Source organism: Anopheles coustani, chromosome 2, assembly GCF_943734705.1.
Source record: "Anopheles coustani chromosome 2, idAnoCousDA_361_x.2, whole genome shotgun sequence".
Taxonomy (NCBI): domain Eukaryota; kingdom Metazoa; phylum Arthropoda; class Insecta; order Diptera; family Culicidae; genus Anopheles; species Anopheles coustani.
The window spans coordinates 36,482,023-36,503,158 of record NC_071289.1 but is presented as its reverse complement, the minus strand read 5'-3'; the positions used below and the strand labels follow the sequence as shown (position 1 = coordinate 36,503,158).

Here is a 21,136-nt window from a genome sequence, read left to right as displayed (position 1 = left end):
CTTGTAGTAGGTGAAAAGTAGCTGAGAATGAGAATCGCAAGAAGGAAAAAAAATCTAAAATGACACATTATTTAAGCTTGTACTTGTTAAACGCGAGAACGCGCAGACCATATCGTCTGGCAGCACTCAAAAAACACACAACAGACTCAAATGTAGGTCTGCAATAGCGGAAACACGAAAATGAATTTAAAAAAAGTAAAAAAAAAACGCAGTCGCAAAACCAGCAAAACCCATAAGATAATACTTAGCTATTTCACATTACCATGGATTTTCCTACTTTGAACAACACCGGATCGAAAATCTGGAAATAGGAAGCGTTGGTAGAAGTGAAATACAGTCAGAGAAACGTTAAGTTTGAAGCAATCCACATTATTAAGCATGTTAAACAGCACTGATATGTTGCCGTTGTTGGGTTGCAGGAGGGACTTTGATTGGTTCCGGAGAGAAAATACAAACACCCAACATCCAAATTCCGATTGCATAATAGAGAAGGAAAAAAGCGCATCACCTTGCTAAGTACCGCAAAAAATGGTTACGTCGAAGTGAAAATTAATTCCAGCTACGTAATAAACAAACAAGTGCAAAAACCTACGGGACACTTCGTTACATTCGTGGAAACCAACAACAGTTCAGGAGATAGAGGAAGGAAAGTGTAGGAAGATAGATTGAAACATAAAACATCACGCACTGCTTCCTAGGAGAGCGAATATCACGGTAAGGTTTGTTGTTAGCGGGGAGAAAGAAAAATCGGGTGATAAAAATAACATCCATCAACCGGCTGAAGGACAGAACAAACATAATGTTTCCACATTGCGGTAACGAAGGATGTCACACTAGGATATGAGGAAAAAAAAACATTACCGGACATGAATGGTACAAACAAACAGCAGACCAGCAGAAGCAGTGGGCAGTAGTGATTGGTTGGTAGTTTGGTACGAACAACGTAATGAAAAAAAAAATAAGCCAAAGTGGAACAAAATGTAACAAAAGCTACAGCAGTGTTACGGTGGCAAAATGAGAGACGCAAAAAAAAAACGCAGACCAAACCTGTGGTACAAAAATCAGCTCTGGTTCATAACAACAACAGAAGATGAGTGAAGCAAAAAAAAAAGGTGAGTGAAAAAACCAGTAAACCGAATACGGATATGGGTGATGTATGTGGCCAGATTTATCGGTCGAATTTGAATGAGTAGAAAACAAGGAAAAAAGACAAAAATCAAACTCAAGTGAAGGGAGCAAACTTAAACTAAAAAAAAAATTATATCCAAAACACTACAAAAACTAAAGAATGAAGATTAAATGCACAACACAAAATGGAACCGGCATACAGGAGCATATATTACAGGAAAACATAGGAGCTACGACAAGAAAATAGCAACAACCGACAAAAATACTCACCGACCACACGCATCGTCATCGGCTTGCCTCGCTGGCCACATGACAGCACAGTACAGAAAAATGATTAATTGAAAAATACCACTATGGCAACCAATGCGCACACAAACACAATGCTACTACCGTAATGAAATATTTTGAGACAACTAAACGAAAGCAAACAGTTTGAAGGGAATGAGCAAAAATAAAAGCAAAATGAAAGTAGAAAAAGAAACATCATTTCAATCATTGTAATAGCTAAGCTTTGGAAATGAAGGGAACCGTGCAGTTAAGGAATGCTAAAACGGAGCATAGAATGGACAACCGGATATGGCTAAATAAAATCACAGCCCGGAAGAAAAGAGTAAACAGAAAAAAACAACAAACAAACCGAGTGTAAAGAACAACCGGACGAAACAACCCAAAAACCTGGCTTCGTTGTTTAAGTGAGTGGTTTTTCTTTCATTTGGGGGTTCGTTTTAACACGATATCTTTGGGCGGTTTTTCATTCATTGTTTCTGGTTCTTTGCGCGAAGAGTAGGTGGAAAAGCGGTCGTTTGTTGTGGATGGAAAATGAAGGCAGAAGACTTCGTTAGTTCGTCTTTATTTTGGTTTTCCCTATCCCAGCAGCTATTGTTCTTATCTTCACCGTCGTTCATCATCGTCGTTTTGGGAGTGTGTTTTGTACACCTTTTATCTACCAACAGGCCCGCACGCACACCAACGCATCTCATTTCGGGGTCCCAACGTGTCCCTCGCGTCCGTGTCGGAACGGAGGTCTACAAAAAACTTCTTTTCATCGACGCACCCACACACACACACAATCCGACGAAGCGAATGGAAAAGCTGCAAAATGGAAAGCGCCTCCACAAAACCGGTGACCCCAACACGCCGGATTGACGTTCCGGAGGGCCTCCGATCGCCGCAACCGTCGACACGGTTCATCATTTATTAAACCGGGGGGTTTTAATCCAATCCAACGTTGTTGGTCGGGTGGCGCTTTTCGTCCCACAAAGGAAAACAAGAGGAGAGGAAAAACCGGACAAAAGGCACAACTTTCGGGGGAACGGAATTCGAAACAAATGACAAACCTTTCCGAGCGAGCATCGTCGATGATTTCCACGGACAGGCCCCACCGGAATCGGCCGGACAGCCGGAGTGGATCGTTTCCGGTACGACCTTTTCGTTGTTCAGTTTTTCTTTTTTCATGTACGGAGGGCCTTCCTTTGTGCGCTCGGGATTGTGGATGTGTTCGTTCGAAAAAGCAAAATAAAAGAATCATTCATCCTCACTCGGTTCTCTGATGGTCCGATGGTCGGATGTTGATTGGAATGGGAATTTCAATGAAGTGCCCATCCGCTAGTCAGCTTCCACCGTGCCACGAGACCTTTCGTCAGCGACCCCGGAAGTGTCCCCCAGTCCTTTTTTTTCGTCCCACCAGTATCATCTGCGTTCAAGTGGCAGCAAAGGGTTGTGTTTAGGGTTTTCATCAAAATTAATGAAGACGCTGCGCGCGGAAGAGCTCCGGACGAACCGATGTTGGTCCATTCCAGGTCTGGAGACCCAAAACAATTTGCACACTTTCCCCGCTTTTCCTAACTCTCACCAAGTGGTACCAATTTTCTAGTTCCATCGCCATAAAACTGTGTCACTTTGTATTTCAACGCCGTCCGTCGTTTTTCGCCCCTTCTATTTTCTATTTATATTTTACGCGGATTTCCCACTCGAAAACGTCAATTCGTTTGCCCTTGTTTCCAAATGTTTAGAATAAGTTTCCAACTCGCTGTTTAACTTTGGCTGTTTAGGTTGGATGCTGGGCGCATTTCTTTCCATTCGGTTGTCTTCCCGAACGGAAGCGCACCTGTTCCTCATGGTTATTGTTTCGCTTCTTCCGTGCGATGGGTCGACCGTATTATTTGAAACTGAAATGAAAAACAATCCACTCACACAAACACACATACACACACACATAGACCGATTAAACTCCATCGTTTTTATGGACACGCTTTGCTCCCGACCTCCGGGTGGGAGTTTGTTTTAAATTTCAAAGTTTCTATTTTCCCAACGCCCCGCTCGGGTGGTGTTATACTTTGTTAGTTTTATTTCTTTCGCCGTACCGGCAAACCCGGAACCATCTGTCCATCCGGGTGGTTTAAAAAAGAAAGGTGCCGCTCATTCCAGTTCCCCCTTGGGAAACAGAAAAACGCGCATTTTCTGAAGCTGCGTTTATTTTTAAAGAAATGAAAAAAAAGACAACAAAATCGGATCAACATTGAAGCGAACAACGGAAACGCATAAAATTTCATACCACTAAAAGGGAGCAACATGGATGAAAGAAAATGAAACGGACACGTCCTCGGAGGAAATGGAAATGGCGCTGGAGAGCGGGCAAGGAAAAGACCCGCCCAGAGAGCCGGCTCGGTCGGTCCGATGTTAAGTGTAAGGATCGCGTGATTGGCTTGTATTACAAATTATCACATTCTCATTAGCTTTTCGAGCGCCGCGCTTCTCGAAGGCTCGAATATCGGGGCCCGTTTTCGGTTCCGACGGTCATTTCACGCGATGCGAATGAACGGAAATGGATAAAGATTATGTGTGCTTTTTTTCGTTGCTTCGCTCGATCCGTGAATCGTGATCGTGTTGGCGCGCGTTGCCGATGAAAGTTTATATTCACGCACATACACCTCGCTATGTAGGAAGGTGCTAAGGGCGGTAGGGGTGCGTACATTGACTGGATTGTAGTTATTGAGTAATACCGTCGTTAATTGGAATTTACATCGCGTTGTAATGGAACCGCTTCGATGGGCTTCCATTTCGGGGAATGGCACGGTATCCGGATGGTGAGCGGCCGGAAAAAGGCATTACTGGGATCGTAAAATTGTGTCGATACTTGTTGCAACGTGTCGGGCTATGACTTTCTGTGCCTGTGTGTGTGTCTGTGTGTGGTGATGGGTGTTGGAATGAGTAGAACGTTAAATCTCATTTTCGTCCATAACAATTTAATATTTTCTCACCGTAATGAGAATGAGAAATAAATTGAATTTTCTAAAACGCATTTTTTAGAGAGGAAAGGTGATTGCGTTTTATCTTTCACCACCATTGGAAAGAGCTTTTAGATACAGTTTAAGCTAGGTTAAGTACAATTCAAGAGTCAAAATTATTTTTCTTGCTAATCCATGTCCTTTTGTTTACACCACCTTTCTCCAAAGAGATTTTTTTGAATATTTTTATTGACAATTCTTTAATGATTTTCCATAACAATGTAGTGTATGGAATATTTTTAGAGAACTAAACTTTATGCGTACAATTTAGTTCGCTAAACACACAATAAACTTATTCTCAAACGTATCACTTGGTTTCAAATTTTAGGGTATCCTTATGTAACTCATCATAAAAGGTTGAATTCTATTTTATATTAAGCTAATGTAATGGTAGTACTAGTAGGTTTTTTTTAATTGGTCACATGGTACAATATAACTTAATAAAGTATGAGATGCATGAGCTCGATTACCATCATCCCACTTTGCGATTGATGTTGCCTAACTTGATCAAATGTTTGGCCCTCTGCCGCTTTAGCAGTCGTAAGATTTGAGAGGGTTTTACAAGAATATCAATCAAAATGGAGAGCCATAAGCGATGATTGGTCTGAACAGAGAGGTATACAAATGAACAGATTATTAAGTTGAAAACAGATGGAGCAGATTTTCAAAAATTAACTTTCTAACACGAATATCAAACAGAATGGAAAGTTTTAAGCAATGATTGGTCTGAACAGAGAGGTACTCAAATGAACAGATTAATAAATTAGAAAACGTATGCTTTTAGTTTTTAAGTTTAGTTTACGTCTTTTTTTTTATAGGTTATGAGTCGTAAATCTATTCCTCTTCTATTTTTTATTTTTCTATAATAAAGTCATCGATTTAGATTTAGATTTAGAGAGATTATAATTAGACATGCTTCCAACAAGATATCTTTGTGACATTTCTAAGGTTGTACAGTGTCAAAGTTTCTCCTTCATCCGCATGCCAACCGCATCCCTTGGTGGCCGTGTTATTTTTCAATTAAAGAAACCAACACCAGAGAATCATTTATTTTGATTACTTTCCAATCCTCCCTAGCCCTTCGCGTACGGTTACCGGGAAAGAAACAACTGCAACGCGCAGATGAAACCCCAAAGCAAAATCTACCGATCCGCGGAGCTGTAACTTTTTGATCCAGCCTTCATCGGGCAGAAAGGAAAAGCACCGGCTAGGAAAGCTCATAAAATCACTTCTTGTGTGCGTAAGTCAATCGAAAGACATCCTCACGACACACACACTCACAGACACACTCACACCAGTCGCCATCGCTGCCAAACCGAAGGTAATCAGTTAATCCTTTCTTCGGGAAACTTTCTTTCGGCTCGACGCAGAGGATCAGATGGTGGCAGTATTTTTTCGTCATTAATTGAGTGGTGAATCCTTACCAATCGGTGCGGAAGATAAAACTGCTCTCGTCCCTGCGGTACACGGTATCGTCGTACAGGACGGACGCACACACTCGCACGCACATTTAATTCATCGCCCAGCTTTAGAGCTTTTCAATTAGCGGCATTGTAGGGGCCGCCTTCAGTGTATAACTTTGGATGATATCAAGCCGTACCGGATTTCGGGGGAAAATGAAACGTTGCACCATTTGGAGCGAGCGACTGGTTCCATCCATCGTTCGGTTGGATGGTGGTGTTCCCGAGATGCAAACACGCACGCACAAGGACACACCGTGTTAGGCTTGTTTGCCGTACGGATTCGTTCGCTTTCGTTGCGCTGTGTGTCTTTCGGATGAGTGCTGGGAAATAACGCACACGGTTGGAAAATGGCCATACTGGCGGGAGGATGCCATAACCGGTCGTTGCGCGTCCAGGGTTAGTCGTGCACAAACATTACCATCATCATCATCATCATCGTCGCCGTCTTCATCATCATCTAGGAATAATTCGACGAATGTTTTATTCAGACGTGCAAACGCAATCGTTTTGCGCCCGTGTGCTTGCTTGCCACATTCAACATCGGAGGTCACATTAGAGGTGGCCTCGAGCCAGGAGCCATTTTTCCCGTGAAAGATGTTCGGTGTATGTCCTGCACTCAAAGGCATGAAGCGCTCGAGTACGCGCGTGTACTTGAAGGAATCCAACGCAACGGGAAACGACGCTACACGTGTCGACGGTTAGTATTTATTAAATAACAAGACCAAACCAAAACAACGGATCGTTATTTGTTTCTCAATTCCATTACTTGCCCACCTAAGGCTTAGGGCCTCGTTCTCTTGCTACCTCGTTTGCATACTCGTTTATATGCTTTACTTGCGAACGGGAATTTCAAGCAACAGCTTCCTATCAACAGATTTCGAAATGCTCCTCCAATAAGGAGAACGGTCAACATCCGTCCACAACAAACCGCCGGCCACCATCAACGAGTCGACAATACATAATTGAATGCAGTTTAATGAGTTTGTGTTTATAATCGCATTATCGATTGCGTCGCCAAGGGTACATGCATAAGTGTTGCTCGTGAATCAATTAGGGAATTAACTTGCAATTGTGAGCGTATTGAACGACTTCATCTCGTTGTGTGATGCTGACCAATGTATCGTCAGCCCATGAATTAATGTATGTGTGTGTGTGTGAGAGTGTTTGTACATTTGATGAGAGAACAAACATGACGGATCATTTATTATATCGATCCATAATTGAAGGGCTCGAGGAATGCGTAATTTTGCATTTGTAATACTATCAACGTAACAGTTGTTGTAGATCTTTTGCGATTTTAGAACTCTATGGCATGAGCAGTTTTATCAATATAGAATCATTTGAATCTTGTTTTGTTCCTGCAATTTTGTTTATATATTTGTTTGTTCATTTAACACTGTGCATCAATATTTGGGTAAATCGTTTCCGTTTTGCATTTCGATAAATCAATAGTTATGAAAACGATACGCGGTTTGCAGAACACAGGATATTTTATTACGACTTTACCTTAATGCTCGTCATACGTTTATATTTCTTGCGCTCTATAAATCAATACATTATTATTTCAAAATATTGAAACTATTGGCATGTGATTTCTGCTTTTAAGACTTTAGATAAATTTATCATTTTCAACGCTTCATTTAATTTCCCATCTCACAGATGGATTGTTTTTTGTCAAACGAAATATTTATTTTAATCTTCTCATTGTCGCTTACTAATGGGGCATGTTTGTGTGTCTCTTAGAATAAGAGTATTCAAAATGCAATTGACCGAATAAATATAAAATAATTCTACTGCATCTGGTTGAATATTTTTTAATATGTCATGTTAAATTTAATACCATATTAATTTTATTTAAATATTATGTGTATTCAAGCTGATGCGTTTACATGATAAAGGTTTAACTTCGTTTTGTTGATTTCATTTACAAAGATTATTAGAATAAAAATAAATATAATTTATAATTCAGGCACATTGAAATTTTATGATAAAGATCTAACGGCGTAAAAGATCTTCGTCTTGATCTTCGTAAGAAATTTTACAGTTGTTGTAAGTTTTCGTGGATTTCGGGATGGCATTTCTTCATTATTTTCGTCTGCCATGTTCGTCAATAACTCACTTGAACGATTAAAAAAGTTCTTTGTGCACCGCAGCTAATTATTGACCATAAGATTTCCCACTCAATGATTGTTTTCCAACGATTATAAAAAGCGATAATAGGATAAAAACGAATCCGGGCAATATATAAACGTGCATTGACATCGGAGGCATCAAATGTTTCTTTGCGATTGAACTTTATTCATTTACGTTTGGATCATGCACAGATAGGCAACAGTATTTTACTTGGACGTCAAATGTTTACTTACGGTTGAACAGTGATACAGAAGCAGTTGAACGATGCTTACCTGGGCTCGAAAACGGTGTAAGTATAAACTTAAATGGAAGTCGAAAACTATGAATACTAATCAAAGATTAGGAAGAAAAACATTTTATAATAATTTAACTACTAACTTCCTTGATCTAAATATGATTTCAATTTGGGGTTTACATAACCACTTACATTGCATAGAGGTTCTAATAACAATTGTTCTGGATAGGTTATTGATTTCCCAAACCAAACTGTATCATTTATTGCCATTTCAATCCATCTACAACATCCCAAATCGATCGTTCCGGTAAGATTACATACCTTTTCGTTAGCATTATCTTTACGATAGAGGATTCGATAAAGCTTGGCCATTTGGTTTCCGGGACGAAAGTGATTAGCATGTACACAAATTGGAAAACATCCTTACCCAAAAGTGGTGTCTTATCGACTTTCCAGCTGCTGATTTATGATTTATGGCTCCCCAAAAAGTAACCCGGGGAACCGATGGCACCTGCTCCCATCGAAACATCATCGTCACCACACATCCATCAACCAATAAGTAGGAGGGAGACAGAAAGAGAGAGAGACAGAATGGTGATGATAAAATCACCCACAAAGATCCCCCTCTTCCTTCATTACTCTCCCCACTTTCCGGTGGTCTGCTGACGTCAATCGACTTTGGACGAAAAAGGTCCAAATCTGAGCCTTGTGGAAAAGGGTGTCCCGCTGAAATCTGGAATCCTTGAGTCGACCGGGACGGGCCGGCCGATCCCTTTCCGACGAAACACATCATCACCCCAGTTGGAGGTCACACACGAGTAGCTGTAGAAATTATAACCAATTCAATCTTTCCCAGCCATCGACATTGGAGGACTTGCACCTGTGTGTGTGGTGGGGGGAATGCGGGAATGGAAGCACATTAATTCTAGACCGACCCGTTTTCAGGCAGATTAATCCTTTGGCTTCGTTCAAAAATAGCATCCCATACATGCTTCGTCCTTCGTGGATGCTTTCCACTTTCGGTCCGTTTTCTATGCCACTGCCAAGACGGTTCATTCGGTCCACTCATTCATTCATTCATACCCGTCCTCGGTGTGTCTGTCATCATCGGCGCCGTCTTGCACGTCGCCATCGTCATCCGTGGTCGTCCTTTGGACGTTCGTTCAAAAGTTACCCCTCGGACGAGGACTCTTGTGCTGTCACGAGCCTCGCACAAGAGGAGGAAAATATTCAACATCATGTACTTCGTCGTCCGGACATGATGCGCCCGCCGTCGGGGACACTTTGGTGGGACACAACCATGCAATGCCGTGTGCGTGTGGTCTACGAATGGGGTAGATTGAGACGATCCTTATCCCCCCCCGACAGTCCACCCCTTCTAACCCCTCGCTCACTCTCTCTCTCCTTCTCGCTTTCTTCAACCAGTCAAGAGTGCCGGAAGGACGTACACAGACAACACAGTAACACGTCCACAGGCTCAGACTGACGTCCTGGATGAGACAGAATCTCCACCCTTCCGGCCGGCGGATCGTTCGTCTCCGGGATGTCTTTTTTAACCTCGGGTTAATTCAAGATCCAGCCTGGCCGATGGAGGCGCCTGGTGCCGTGTTCGTAGCCGATGCATGGCATGTTTCGGGCTGGTTCTGTTGTTTGCGCATGTTGACATGTTCTGTTTCTGTAGGTGAAGTGAACTTGAGAATGTTGCCCTGCACGCTATAAGAGACCACTTTCATACACACATACACGCACACACATGATTCCGGAGGTTGGGAGGTAGGTTCCACCGGAGTACGATGGAAAGAAAACACCCCAGAGCCGTTTTAAATTAATCATTGATGTGATGATGTTCCTCGTAACGTTGTTGGCTCGCGGTGTGTTGTTCCTTTTTTCTGTGTTGTTGTCCTGTTTCTGTGTATCCCGTGCATTCCGGCTGGTGGTGGTGGAACGGGGCGACGGAACCGCGCTACAAGGACACCGATCACGATGCCACTTCTCAAGATGGAGGTACGGCTTTGCAGTTGAAATTGTTAATAGAGTGCCGAGCAAAAGGGATGGCATGGCATTAGTTGGTACTTTCGGAGGTGACAGAGATTTTACCCCGGTTTCGGGAGCCTTTCGGAAGAGGCGACGCACGGAAGGATGAAAAAGTGGTGTCGACGAAAGTGTCGAATCGTAGCCTGATGGGATGGCGCACTTTTCACCTAATAAAGCTATCGCACATCCGTTATGATGTGGGATGGTGGTTTGCTCAGGCAAGGCATTGAATGTATTATTTATACCCAAGTGAGTAATGATGATTTAAATTCTAAATGGTAGCAATATTTCGGAATGATGTTTGGTGTATTAATCCTCGAATAAAACGCGTCACATTCCAATCACTTAAAATAATTCAACTGTATTGCGTTTTGTGAAATAGAATGCGTTCGTGAAATAGATGTCTTTTGTGTTGATTATCAAAACACAGCAGTTAATTATTTAAAAACATGATTTTTTGGATTTAGAGAATGTCAGTTTCTTCTCATTTCCTATAGAAAACCATTGTCACTGTTCTATTGGAACAATTGTTTTATATAACCGATCCTGGATAAGGTGAACTCGAGTCGTAGACATAATTCGAAATTTAGAAACCCAATTCGATTTCAAAGACAAAAATTTTTCACGACATTTTTGATCACATATAAGTATGTGAAGTTTTGTCTTCTTCATTTCGTGTATTTCGAAGTCAAAGAAAATCATAGTCAAAGTTGATCAATACAGTACAACATCAACAATAAGCTATGTTTATCAACAAGAACATAACACAACATAATCTATTAAACATTTAGAATACGATAACGGCAAACGATAAAGAAAACAGATTTTTGTAAGACACCTATTTTAATGGACAACATCAAATTTTCACAAATCCTTTCACATTTGAGTGTCAAAAATTTAATAAAGCGGTTTTAAGGAGCTTGCATTTTTGTTAACGTTAGCTAGATTATTTTAAAATATCATAGACATTTTAAATTTGATTAAAACAACTTCAAGGTAGACAAAAAACATGATTTAAAAACGTATCAACCGACGTTGCCTTCGCCTTCCCGTTCACTTTGCATTCCTTCACTCTCATCCTTCCACGAAGTCTATGGGTTGCTTTGGTGTTATCTCTTTTTTTTCCTTCTCGTTCATAATAAAAGAAAAGCTTCTTCTCCTATTTTACGCAAATAGGTCTCGCTGCTCGTCGCGTTAAAAGGATAAGGTTAACTGTGATATACTCTTCTGCAAACCCGACGAGTCTACGAGTCTAATACGCATCCCTCGGGAGTCCCCCATTGAACGACCTGGGTTGCACCATTCTCAACCCGCTCTGGAAGAATACGCAGTTCACATTGGCGTTGCTCAACCAGCTTGCCATGGGAAGGTGCATGTAGTGGAGTTTTCAAGGCAGATAGATGCTGTCACAAAAAGGGAACGGGTTTACCCATAGCGTCTCCATAGTCGCCGGGTTACGGTGACGACGCGTACCTTCCCCGAAAACCGACTCTGAATGTCCCTAAATTGAGGACGAATTGCCGCAGGTTAGGATTTTTTCCCTCCTTTTGGAGCTTTAGCTGGGAAGTGTGGAAAAATGTGTATTTTTGTATGTGTGTGTATGTTGAAAGGAGGAAACGGTGAGGTGTCCTGTGTGACATCAAAGTAGTCCCGGTGAGGATCGTAAAAACGGTTGCTTTATAGAGATCGGCACCTCATTCCAGTTTCATCCAAGTGACACGAAGCCGTGGCCTCTACGCACCCATTCACACACACATACATACCCTCACGCATTTTATGATTCATCACCATCAGCCTTGATGACAAGTAATTGCGTGCGAAGTGATAATGAGCTTCGATGGATTGGCGTTATTATCAGAGCATTAGGGACAAACCAAAGAATTTGGACTATTTTCTTGAGTTTTTTGTTTGCGTTGTTGTGGTTGCTGCTATTCCACCACTTCCTAATCACATTCGCGGACACAACACAGCCATCCAGAAGCCGCGATTCGACGGAAGTTGCTGCACTTTTTTACGACTCGCGTGCGGCTGGACGTTGATAAATTAGCGCGCATCCGGTCGTAAAAAGGGGTTGGCAAGCAAAACAAAAACAAAACCACGCTCTCCTCCCCAAACGGGAAGGTGTCAGTTATCTATCCTAAAGCCATCTGGATTATGGTGGGCTTAAGTATATTAAGTTTTCGATTACTTTTCTTGCTTGCTTTTTTTATTCAACCCGTCGAAAAGTCTTCAATATTTTATGACCCCTTTTTTCGCTGGCTCCCCTCCTTCCCCTGATGGATGAAAATTCATTTTTCCGCGCGTTCGTGATGGGCAAATTGGAATATTGAATTGAAAAGAGTTTCATACTTTTTTTTATCGCCCGCCAAAAATTGGACAACCATTTCCTGTTAGAAGATGCTGTTTAATTTGATGATGGCTAGCCAGCGGTAGCTTAGGCGGCTGTGAACGAAATGAACAGCAACCCCCTACTAGATGCCAAGCCATCCGTTGCCATAGGGAAAGTGTCTCACCACCTTCCGCCCCGATGGTGATTGGAAGCTTCAAAGGGTGGTTCGGTGTAAATTATTCCTCGAACCATTCGCCCAACGAGATGGCATTAAATTACGCCTTTTTTCGTCACGCTTCACTTAAAACTTCGCGCGGGTTGAAAGCGATCCCCCCCCGTTTCGTGGAACTCGCAATCCGGATTGACTTTAAACCGAAGAAAACACTCATTACGAGCAGCGGCAAAATCGCGTTGTTTACTGAAGGCAAATGTTTTCAGAGTCTACTTAAGGCGGGGTGGGAACGCGAGCTTTCGGAACGCTGGAATAACTTTGCTGAGATGAATGGGTAAGTAGCCTACTTTGGGCGGGTGTAAAGAGGCTTAGGCGGACGATTGACAAGAGTGCAACAATTGAATTAGCAAATGAATTTCCCGGAGTAGCGTTAGGTAAAGAGGGGGTAGCTTCTCTTTTCAGTTCGTGGAAAAACGACTTTCTTTTCTCGCACGGCTGGAGCACGGAATGCTTTTAGGAACTTGAGTAAGAAAAGAACCACCGGAAAGGTACGATATTTAAATATCCACTTTATTTGCACCATCCGGTGAGCTATATGCAGTCAAATACAATATCAGTTAGACCATGCGTTCGTTCGCGCCATGAATACCGTGTAATACGTGTTCACGTTCGGTTCAATAAAACTTTGGAGTTTCGTTACTCATGCGTATATTTTCTTTTTGTTACCTCCTTTTCTGGGAGCATAATCCGAAACGAGCGCGTTTTTGTTAGGACCTTCACTGTACAATAAATATACCCATATGCACAATATCAAGCGTTGTCCGCCGTCGAAGAAGGGGTTTCCTTTAGCCACTCAATACATTAATGCATCCTGTTGCTTGTAGTTTTGCTCTAAATAATATCGCTCACAGATCTATGTATGGCTGTTGAGGGTCTTCTGAAGCGCCTTTACATACGACGGTACCCTTTGAGGGGTATAAATCAAAACTATATCCAATACTCGACTTCCTGCTCGTATCATCTCTTATCCCATTTTACTACTAATACTGTAACCTGTATGGATAGTTCATCGTCTCGTCATTTTGTAGTTCAGAGGAAGTTCTTGTAACACTAAAAATGCCACTTTCCAATCATCCGAACCGTAGATAAATAAATGGCAGTGTTTTGTGGGCGATTTTGATGATTTTTCGATTCACTTGATTACGTGTTTTTTTTTGTCAGTTTTCTTGCAGTTTGTTTGGCAGTTTATGTTTTCGATCATATTTAAAGAACATTAAGATGGTTTTTATTTATTTTGTGTTATTTCCTTCACGGAAATCTCTCGTGCTCCTTCCTTGAAACACATGCAGTTAATGTTTTTAATACATTGGATTTATGCTTGTTTCATGTTTTTGTTTTTATATAGATTATAATCTCTTGGTTGCTTAGTTTACGATTTCCCTCGTTCTTTAGCCCATCTTTCTTTTGAATTTGCCATCTGCATCTTTTTATACAGTCCCAACCCTATCGTGGGAAACGGTAGTAGATAAAAATAAATGAGTTTCTGTTTTGTCATGTTTGTAGGATTTTGTTTTTGTTCTTCCATTTGCTACTTATTGTCTCTGGACGGCTGCCTCCTCTTTACGACTTGTTTCTGATCGACCGATGTTGTTGCCATCGACCGGCTCATTGTTCTACATTTCCGTTTCGTGTTCCATATTCCGTAACATTGTTCACGATTTACATTCAAAAATTGAAACGCTTTGTCACGTAATCCTTTTTCTTTTTTAAAATGTAAGAAAAAGAAAATTTTTAGGACATCAGGACTTCAACAAACAAATATTGGTGTATTCGCTAAAAGGGAAGTTGAAGTGAAATACTTCACTTGCGTCCAGGATGCTTGCAAGTAGCGTACAACAAGATGGTGTATGCAAACTTGTATGCTCTGAATTATTTCAAACCATTATTTTTCAAATATAGCATTTGAATTTCTCATTCAACCGTTACACTTCACGTTTTGTTTCATCCCTAGCTACCTTCAAACCATTTTTTCTATGCCCATTTCATTCTATACGTCGACAATCACTTACTCTTTTCCTGTAAATCGTGCCATTTTCACAGTCCTTGTTTCTGGTTCCGTTTCCTCATCGCTCCGCACTTATTCATTTTAGTTTAACGGGTTGCATATATTTCTGCTAGCAGTACCTGTTCATAGTCATATAAAATCTTCTTAATATCACACAGTATTTTCCATTTCCATCTTTACCTATCCTTCTACTTGATTTTTATATATCTTTGAAGTGCTTGCGTTACTCTTTTGTTATTTTCAATGTTTTATAATTTGCAATTAGTAACGATTTTACCTTCCCTTTCGTTCGTTCCTGCCATGTCACATAAGTAACCTTTTTTACTACATTTACCACCTACATATGTACACACAAACATCCATAGAACATACATACAAGATACGCAAACATTCGTTAACCGCGGGGAAGGAACGACCCCTCAGTTGACACCGATTGATGATGAGGAAAGATGGACATTGTGGACAGTAGGTTTTTTGATGAATCATTGAGCAGTGAGCAAGAAAAACCGTGAAAAAATAGTTTCAAAAAGAAGTTAACACGAAACTTGCAGTGACGCACGCCGGTGTCCCACCTGTTACTAATGCCACTGAGGAATTAAAATAATACTTAAGGGTATGAGGGTTTTGGAAAAAGAGAGAGAGAGAGTGACGGAGAAAAAGAGTTTAGTTAAGCTACGTGTTGACTTCTGGGTGTGTTTTGGGCTCTTCAGGCAGGAGTTCTGGCTGTCGCTCGGATGGTGCCATTTCCTGCACGACACCCGAGGCCAGCGGCGGCGTGTCCTCCACTCACGGGGGTTTGGTTTTATCTTTAAGACTAGAGACGGTTGCCTGAGGGTGGCCGCTACCGTGTAGGATGGCGTAGAACGGTGCGGGGGCCGGCTGGATGCCGCTTTGGCTTGAGGTCGGACTGGCCGCTTCGGCCGTGTCGTCGTCCAGCTGCACGCTGCTGTCGGCGGCCGACGGTATCGTGGGCAGGAAGCGGACACCGAGACGCGGTGGCGAACAGGACAGCTCGTGCGTATCCTCCTGGACGGCCGCTTGCCGCACGAGCCTCGGCTTGCCACCGGGGATGGACTGTCGAGCGGCACCTGGAAAGAGGAAGTTTTATTTATAACAATATCTAGAATTTACAGTGCGGCTTTGTTAACTTTAAACAATATCGGTAGTTAAAGGAGTAGAATAGTTGAACTGTTCGAAACGGTCTATGGTACAATGGCTGTTTAAGACCAAAATTTTAAATTAGGAATATTTCTTACACAATTCTTCTTTCGAGGGCCGCGAGTTCATTTTAAGTAAAAGCAACATTCACTTATTGCTGACTGGCAAACGCGCTGTGAATCTCAAACTAGCGCATAAATTAGCATAAATTACGATGGCAACAAATCAAACATATTACGTTGCCATGGTAATTTCAGTTTGACAGTTAACGGTGGGTGATTGTTGCTATCGTTTAAAAGGAGCTTTTAACCTCTTCACAGTTTTGCCCCATTTTGTTTCTATTTTCGTTGCGCGTCGTTTATTTCGAGTGCACTTGCTTCGAAAAACCACATTCTTATGTGTTTGTAAACTTATTACTTACGCTAATCTATGTAATTGATCCGAATTTTTGCTTATTATCAACAAATTATTGCCGATCACAATCACAAATAATACATATCCAAACTGATCATCATTTAATAAAAAAAATCCTAAAATATTTAGGAACATATAACTTTTCTTCGGTTCTAGATAAAAAACTATACAAAAAACAGTGTGAAAATTTTTAGACCTATTTTCTGAACTTGACAGGACTGTGAAGGGGTTAAAGAATGCCGTATGGAATTGTGAAACTTTCCAGCAAACGAATCATCTAATTCGATCGGTTCAACCACGGTTGATCTCGTGATGGCGCTCTCAAAAACCAACAATGGCCGGTGCCACACAATCCCGGAGCTCCTGAAGACTCGGAACTGTGTGCAAGGCATCATCTTAGGAACGGTTGCCTTGTGAGAACGCCACCAGCAACGGAACGGACGGATGGCTGGTAACTCACTGGAAACCGGATGTCCATCGACGCGCACGCCCGGCAACACCACCGAAGTGCTACCGCTCGAGCGCGAAATACGCCACGTGCCGGTACTTTGCGTCGCCGTCGATCCCGACGAGTCGTTGCGCGAACTGGAGAGGTTCGAATCCTGTGATGTCTTGCGCGTGATCAGCCACGAAGTGTGCCGCCGGCGTGGATCCAACAGACGGAGTGGAATGCCACAGTGATGCTGTGCATTACGCCACGAGTCCGATCGGGACGAGCTAAAGTTTTCACTGGACGAAACCGAACCGGCCCGCTTGTGTTGCTTCTGTTGGATTTCCGCGATTTGGTACGCGTACTGGTCGCCGTTTCGGCCACCGCGCCTTCGGGTGCGCTCACCCGATCCACCCCAGTTGCACAGGATCAATCGACGCCAGGTGCGGGTGAAGGCACTCTGGCGAAGTTGCTGCTGCTGCTGCTGATGGTGGAAGCGCAACCGGGCCGACTCCTGCTCCATCAGCTTCGCAGCGCAGTTGCAGGTCTGACCCGGCAGCAACGGCGGTAGCTCCTTCGAGGAACGTTCCACCAGCGAGTTGGTGTTGGCGGGCGTGTGTCGATTGCTGAAGTTGGAACTATGCCGGCAGCGCCCGATGCCACGCGTTACCCGCGACTCCTCGATCGCCTTGCAGATCAGCACGCAGTCTTTCTTGAACTGCTTGGTAAGGATGGCGTACAGGAACGGATTGCAGCAGGAATTCAGCGGCAGAATGAACACGGTAAACACCTTCGCCTGCTCGAGCGAAATCAGATGCAACCCGAAGACGGCGGTGAGCGAGAAGAACGCGATCGGCGACCAGCAGATAAAGTCGGTAAAGACGAGCAGCGCCATCCGCTTGGCGATGCGCGAATCGTTCGAGTTCCAGGCCTGCGAGCCGCGTATTGCGCAGTACATCTTGAGATAGCACCCCATCAGGATGAGGAAGGCCACTCCGTTGATGAACATGAGAAATACGACGTACGCCAGGCTGCCGGTGCCCTTCTGGATCTCGAACGGGAGGCACACGGCGAACACGCGATAGTCGGACACGCCGAGCAGCGGCAGGACGGCCATGGTGATCGCGAACGTCCAGCCGACCGTCATGATGTAGCTGGCGTGCCGCAGGGACAGTCGCTTGTTCAGGTGCATCGCGTGCGTGATGGCGTAGTTGCGCTCGAGCGTTATCACGGCGAGCGTGTACACGGACAGCTCCGAGCTGAGCACGGCCAGGAAGCCGGACAGCTTGCAGCCGGCACTCATCTGCCACGGGATGGCGTACATGCGGAACTCGCCGAGGGTGGACGCATCCACCACCGCCAGGAAACCGAGGTAGATGCCCATAAAGAAGTCGGCTGCGGCGAGGTTACACACCAGGAAGCGTGGTACGTCCATCTTTGAGCGCGAAAAGATCAACACGAATACAACCGTACCGTTGCCGAGCATGGCAAGCAGAAAGACGACCCACACGCCGCACCGAAGCGTCCACCAGTCGAACAGATCCTGGCAGGGTAGGAATGGGCCCGGTTCGGGGAGGCATTGAATCGTGCCAGGTTGTGCCGTCGGCGAGGCGTGCGTGATCCCCAACTCGTCTTCGAAGTACTCGTCCGGGAAGGTTGGTATATGGCCCGGGTAGCTTCCGTATTCGGCGCCATACGCACTTAGGAGGTCACTTATTTGTGTGCCAAACTTTTTACTTAGGTTTTCTACAAAAGAAAAAGAAAGAATACCCACGTTAGAAGGCCATAAACTAGTTATATTTTACAAGAATTGTAAGCAAATGATAAGCTATCCATGCGATATCATTCGCTTATAATTCTTGTAAAATATTACCAGTTTTCGTTGTTTTGTACTCTGGTTGAAAAAGTACTAAATTCAACGAAAATAAGTATAAAAATTTGCGATGAGAAGTAAAACGTAATAATATTGTATACTGTATGTGTATGTTTCACTTCGGAGAAAAAAAAGATACTCTTTTTATAAAGGGTTTAATAAACCATTCAAAACATTAAAACATCGTTAAAAGGTAGCTGGCCCGCGGTTTTAGATTATTTGTCATCGTCTGTGCCTTTTCTGGAATCGTGTGCCGACCCTTGGCCTAGACTATTAAAAAAGGCTATTTGATGAAAGTTGCTATCATTTATAATGAGCTTTAGAAGCTTCGTTCATAGAATACAGAATCGTTTATATTACAATTGTTTCTTTTCTGATCATTTGATATTATTATTTATGATTGAGACTAAAACATTAGCGCGGACATTTCCTTGTTGAGCGGAGATTGCGGTTCCACTGTCCTTCTACTTACGCAACTGTGGCCAGATATCATTGTAGCTGTTGTTCCACAGGCTCATGTCGAACTCGTTGTCGGTCGGAAAGAGGACGTTCTCGCGAATGTTGAAGGTGTTAGGAACTTTCGGTGTGGCCGTGGTGAGCGGCAGAAAGGAACAGCAGTGGTACGCGTACGAGAGGACGAGCGTCTGGATGCGCGGGAACGACGCGGGCGGCGGGAACTCCCGGAGGTTCGGATTGTTGAAGGTTTTCAGGTGCAGCAACCGCTCGAGCCCGACCGTCGGGAGCTGCGGGAAGAGATTGTTGCCAAGGTTGCTGCAGGGAAGTGGAGGCGGGAAGGAAGGAATTATTTTCGGTTCGATTTTGCTCATGTCGCAGGGTACTTACAGGTCTTCCAGCTTTTTCATCGGCCGAAAGGCATCCGGATGGATGAAGTAAACCCGGTTCGACTCCAAGTCCCTACAAACGCGAAAGGAAGTAGCAAAGAGAGATGCATAAGTAGTGAAAAACTAACCCGGGAATGGTAAAATGCAATTGAATTAAATTTCACCGATGATTTATTCGCAACGGTTTCTATCTTCGTCTCGTTTTGATTACATTTTTACTGCACTCGAATACTTACAGCACTTGCAGGCGGGTCAGTCCGATAAATGCATCCTGTGGAATCGATTCGATTTCATTGTTCGAAAGCAGCAGATCGTGCAGCTGACCGAGACTAGAGAACGGTGCACCGTGTAGTGTACTTATCCTATTGCTGGCTAAATCTCTGGTGAAGGTTGGTGTATGTCCATGAGGCGCATCGAGGCCAATCGAGAGGTTTATTTTTCCAGCAGTAAATCCGCCCGGGATGCACCGAGAACGCAACGCCGTCGTGCACATCCGTCGTGCATTCGGTTCGGTTTTGTTTCAGTGGTTTGTTTTCACCACCGGAAACATCCGAAGGGAAATCCATCGGAGAGAGAGGTAAAGAGAGGAAGACGGAGAAAATAATATAAATGGGTAAAGTGGAGGTAATAAAGAAAAATGTAATTTTCCACAATGCTCTTTAATCTTCAACGAGGCAAACACACCATCGTTCAGTCGATCGAGTAAGAGGGAGAGATAGAGAAAAGGGTACTTACAGCAATCTTAAATCACGACAGTTTGTTACATTTGGAATGCTTAACAATATATTGGATTTCAAATCCCTAGAGAGAAAAAGAGAACCAAAGCAAATAGAGAAACGGAGGTAAGGTACAAACGGAAGAAAATTGCAAGATGAATGGGTCGTACCCGAGAGGACTCTCGAGCATCATCATTACCATCGTCGGCGTCATGTCCATACTTACAAGCTTTTCAAGCGGGGTGAAGTCTTACAAATATGATCAGGTATTTTGGACAAGTTGGCGCGATCTATTCGCAGCACCTCGAGCGAAGTGCAGCCGTCCAGTGGAGGTAGTTCATTGAGGCCGCGGACGTCGGAAAGGATGCTGTAGAAAAGGCATGCATAAGATGAGTAACACAAGTCACACACACACACACAGCGAATCGAAGGCAAAGGATTTGAATGTGAGATGATGTAACTCATTTTCCCACCCGGCTTTACTTACAGCTTTCGGAGCCGTGGCATGTTCTGTAGGGCGCCGGGTTTGATCCCGGCTAGGGGGTTGGATTTCAGTTCCAGTGAGACTAGATTTTTGGGGAAATCACCCTTCGATATCCATCGGATGCGATTGCCGGATGCCGAGCTAAGGAGCAGTCAAAAGAAAAGGGAAAAGATAGAAGAAAGCAAAAAGTGGAACGTGGAGATAAAGCGGTCAAAACGAAACCCGACTCCACAGTGCGATCTTCTAAAGCCTTTCGTGGAGGCTGTGACGTTCGGTTGTGGATACGGCAAGGTTAAGGGCTTACTAGAGTTGTCTATTTCCGTAATTGAATAGTCACAGCCCGCTCGTTGCTAGCTCAAGTTGTTCAGTTTTG

The 21,136-nt window shown here is 43.4% G+C and overlaps 1 protein-coding gene across 1 annotated transcript in view; it reads right to left on the bottom strand.

Annotated features, from left to right (window-relative positions):
* Window positions 1-15,632: 15,632 nt before the first annotated feature.
* The window catches only part of LOC131263086 (follicle-stimulating hormone receptor), a 70,156-nt gene continuing 64,652 nt past the window's right edge, over window positions 15,633-21,136 (bottom strand). Inside the window, exons 8-15 of the mRNA XM_058265234.1 lie at window positions 20,767-20,904; window positions 20,506-20,646; window positions 20,299-20,364; window positions 19,800-19,943; window positions 19,565-19,636; window positions 19,194-19,492; window positions 16,879-18,594; window positions 15,633-15,934 (exon numbers count right to left, since the gene is read on the bottom strand). Of these exons, the coding sequence (XP_058121217.1) occupies window positions 15,633-15,934; window positions 16,879-18,594; window positions 19,194-19,492; window positions 19,565-19,636; window positions 19,800-19,943; window positions 20,299-20,364; window positions 20,506-20,646; window positions 20,767-20,904 (2,878 nt within the window). The remainder of the gene's footprint in view (window positions 15,935-16,878; window positions 18,595-19,193; window positions 19,493-19,564; window positions 19,637-19,799; window positions 19,944-20,298; window positions 20,365-20,505; window positions 20,647-20,766; window positions 20,905-21,136) is intronic.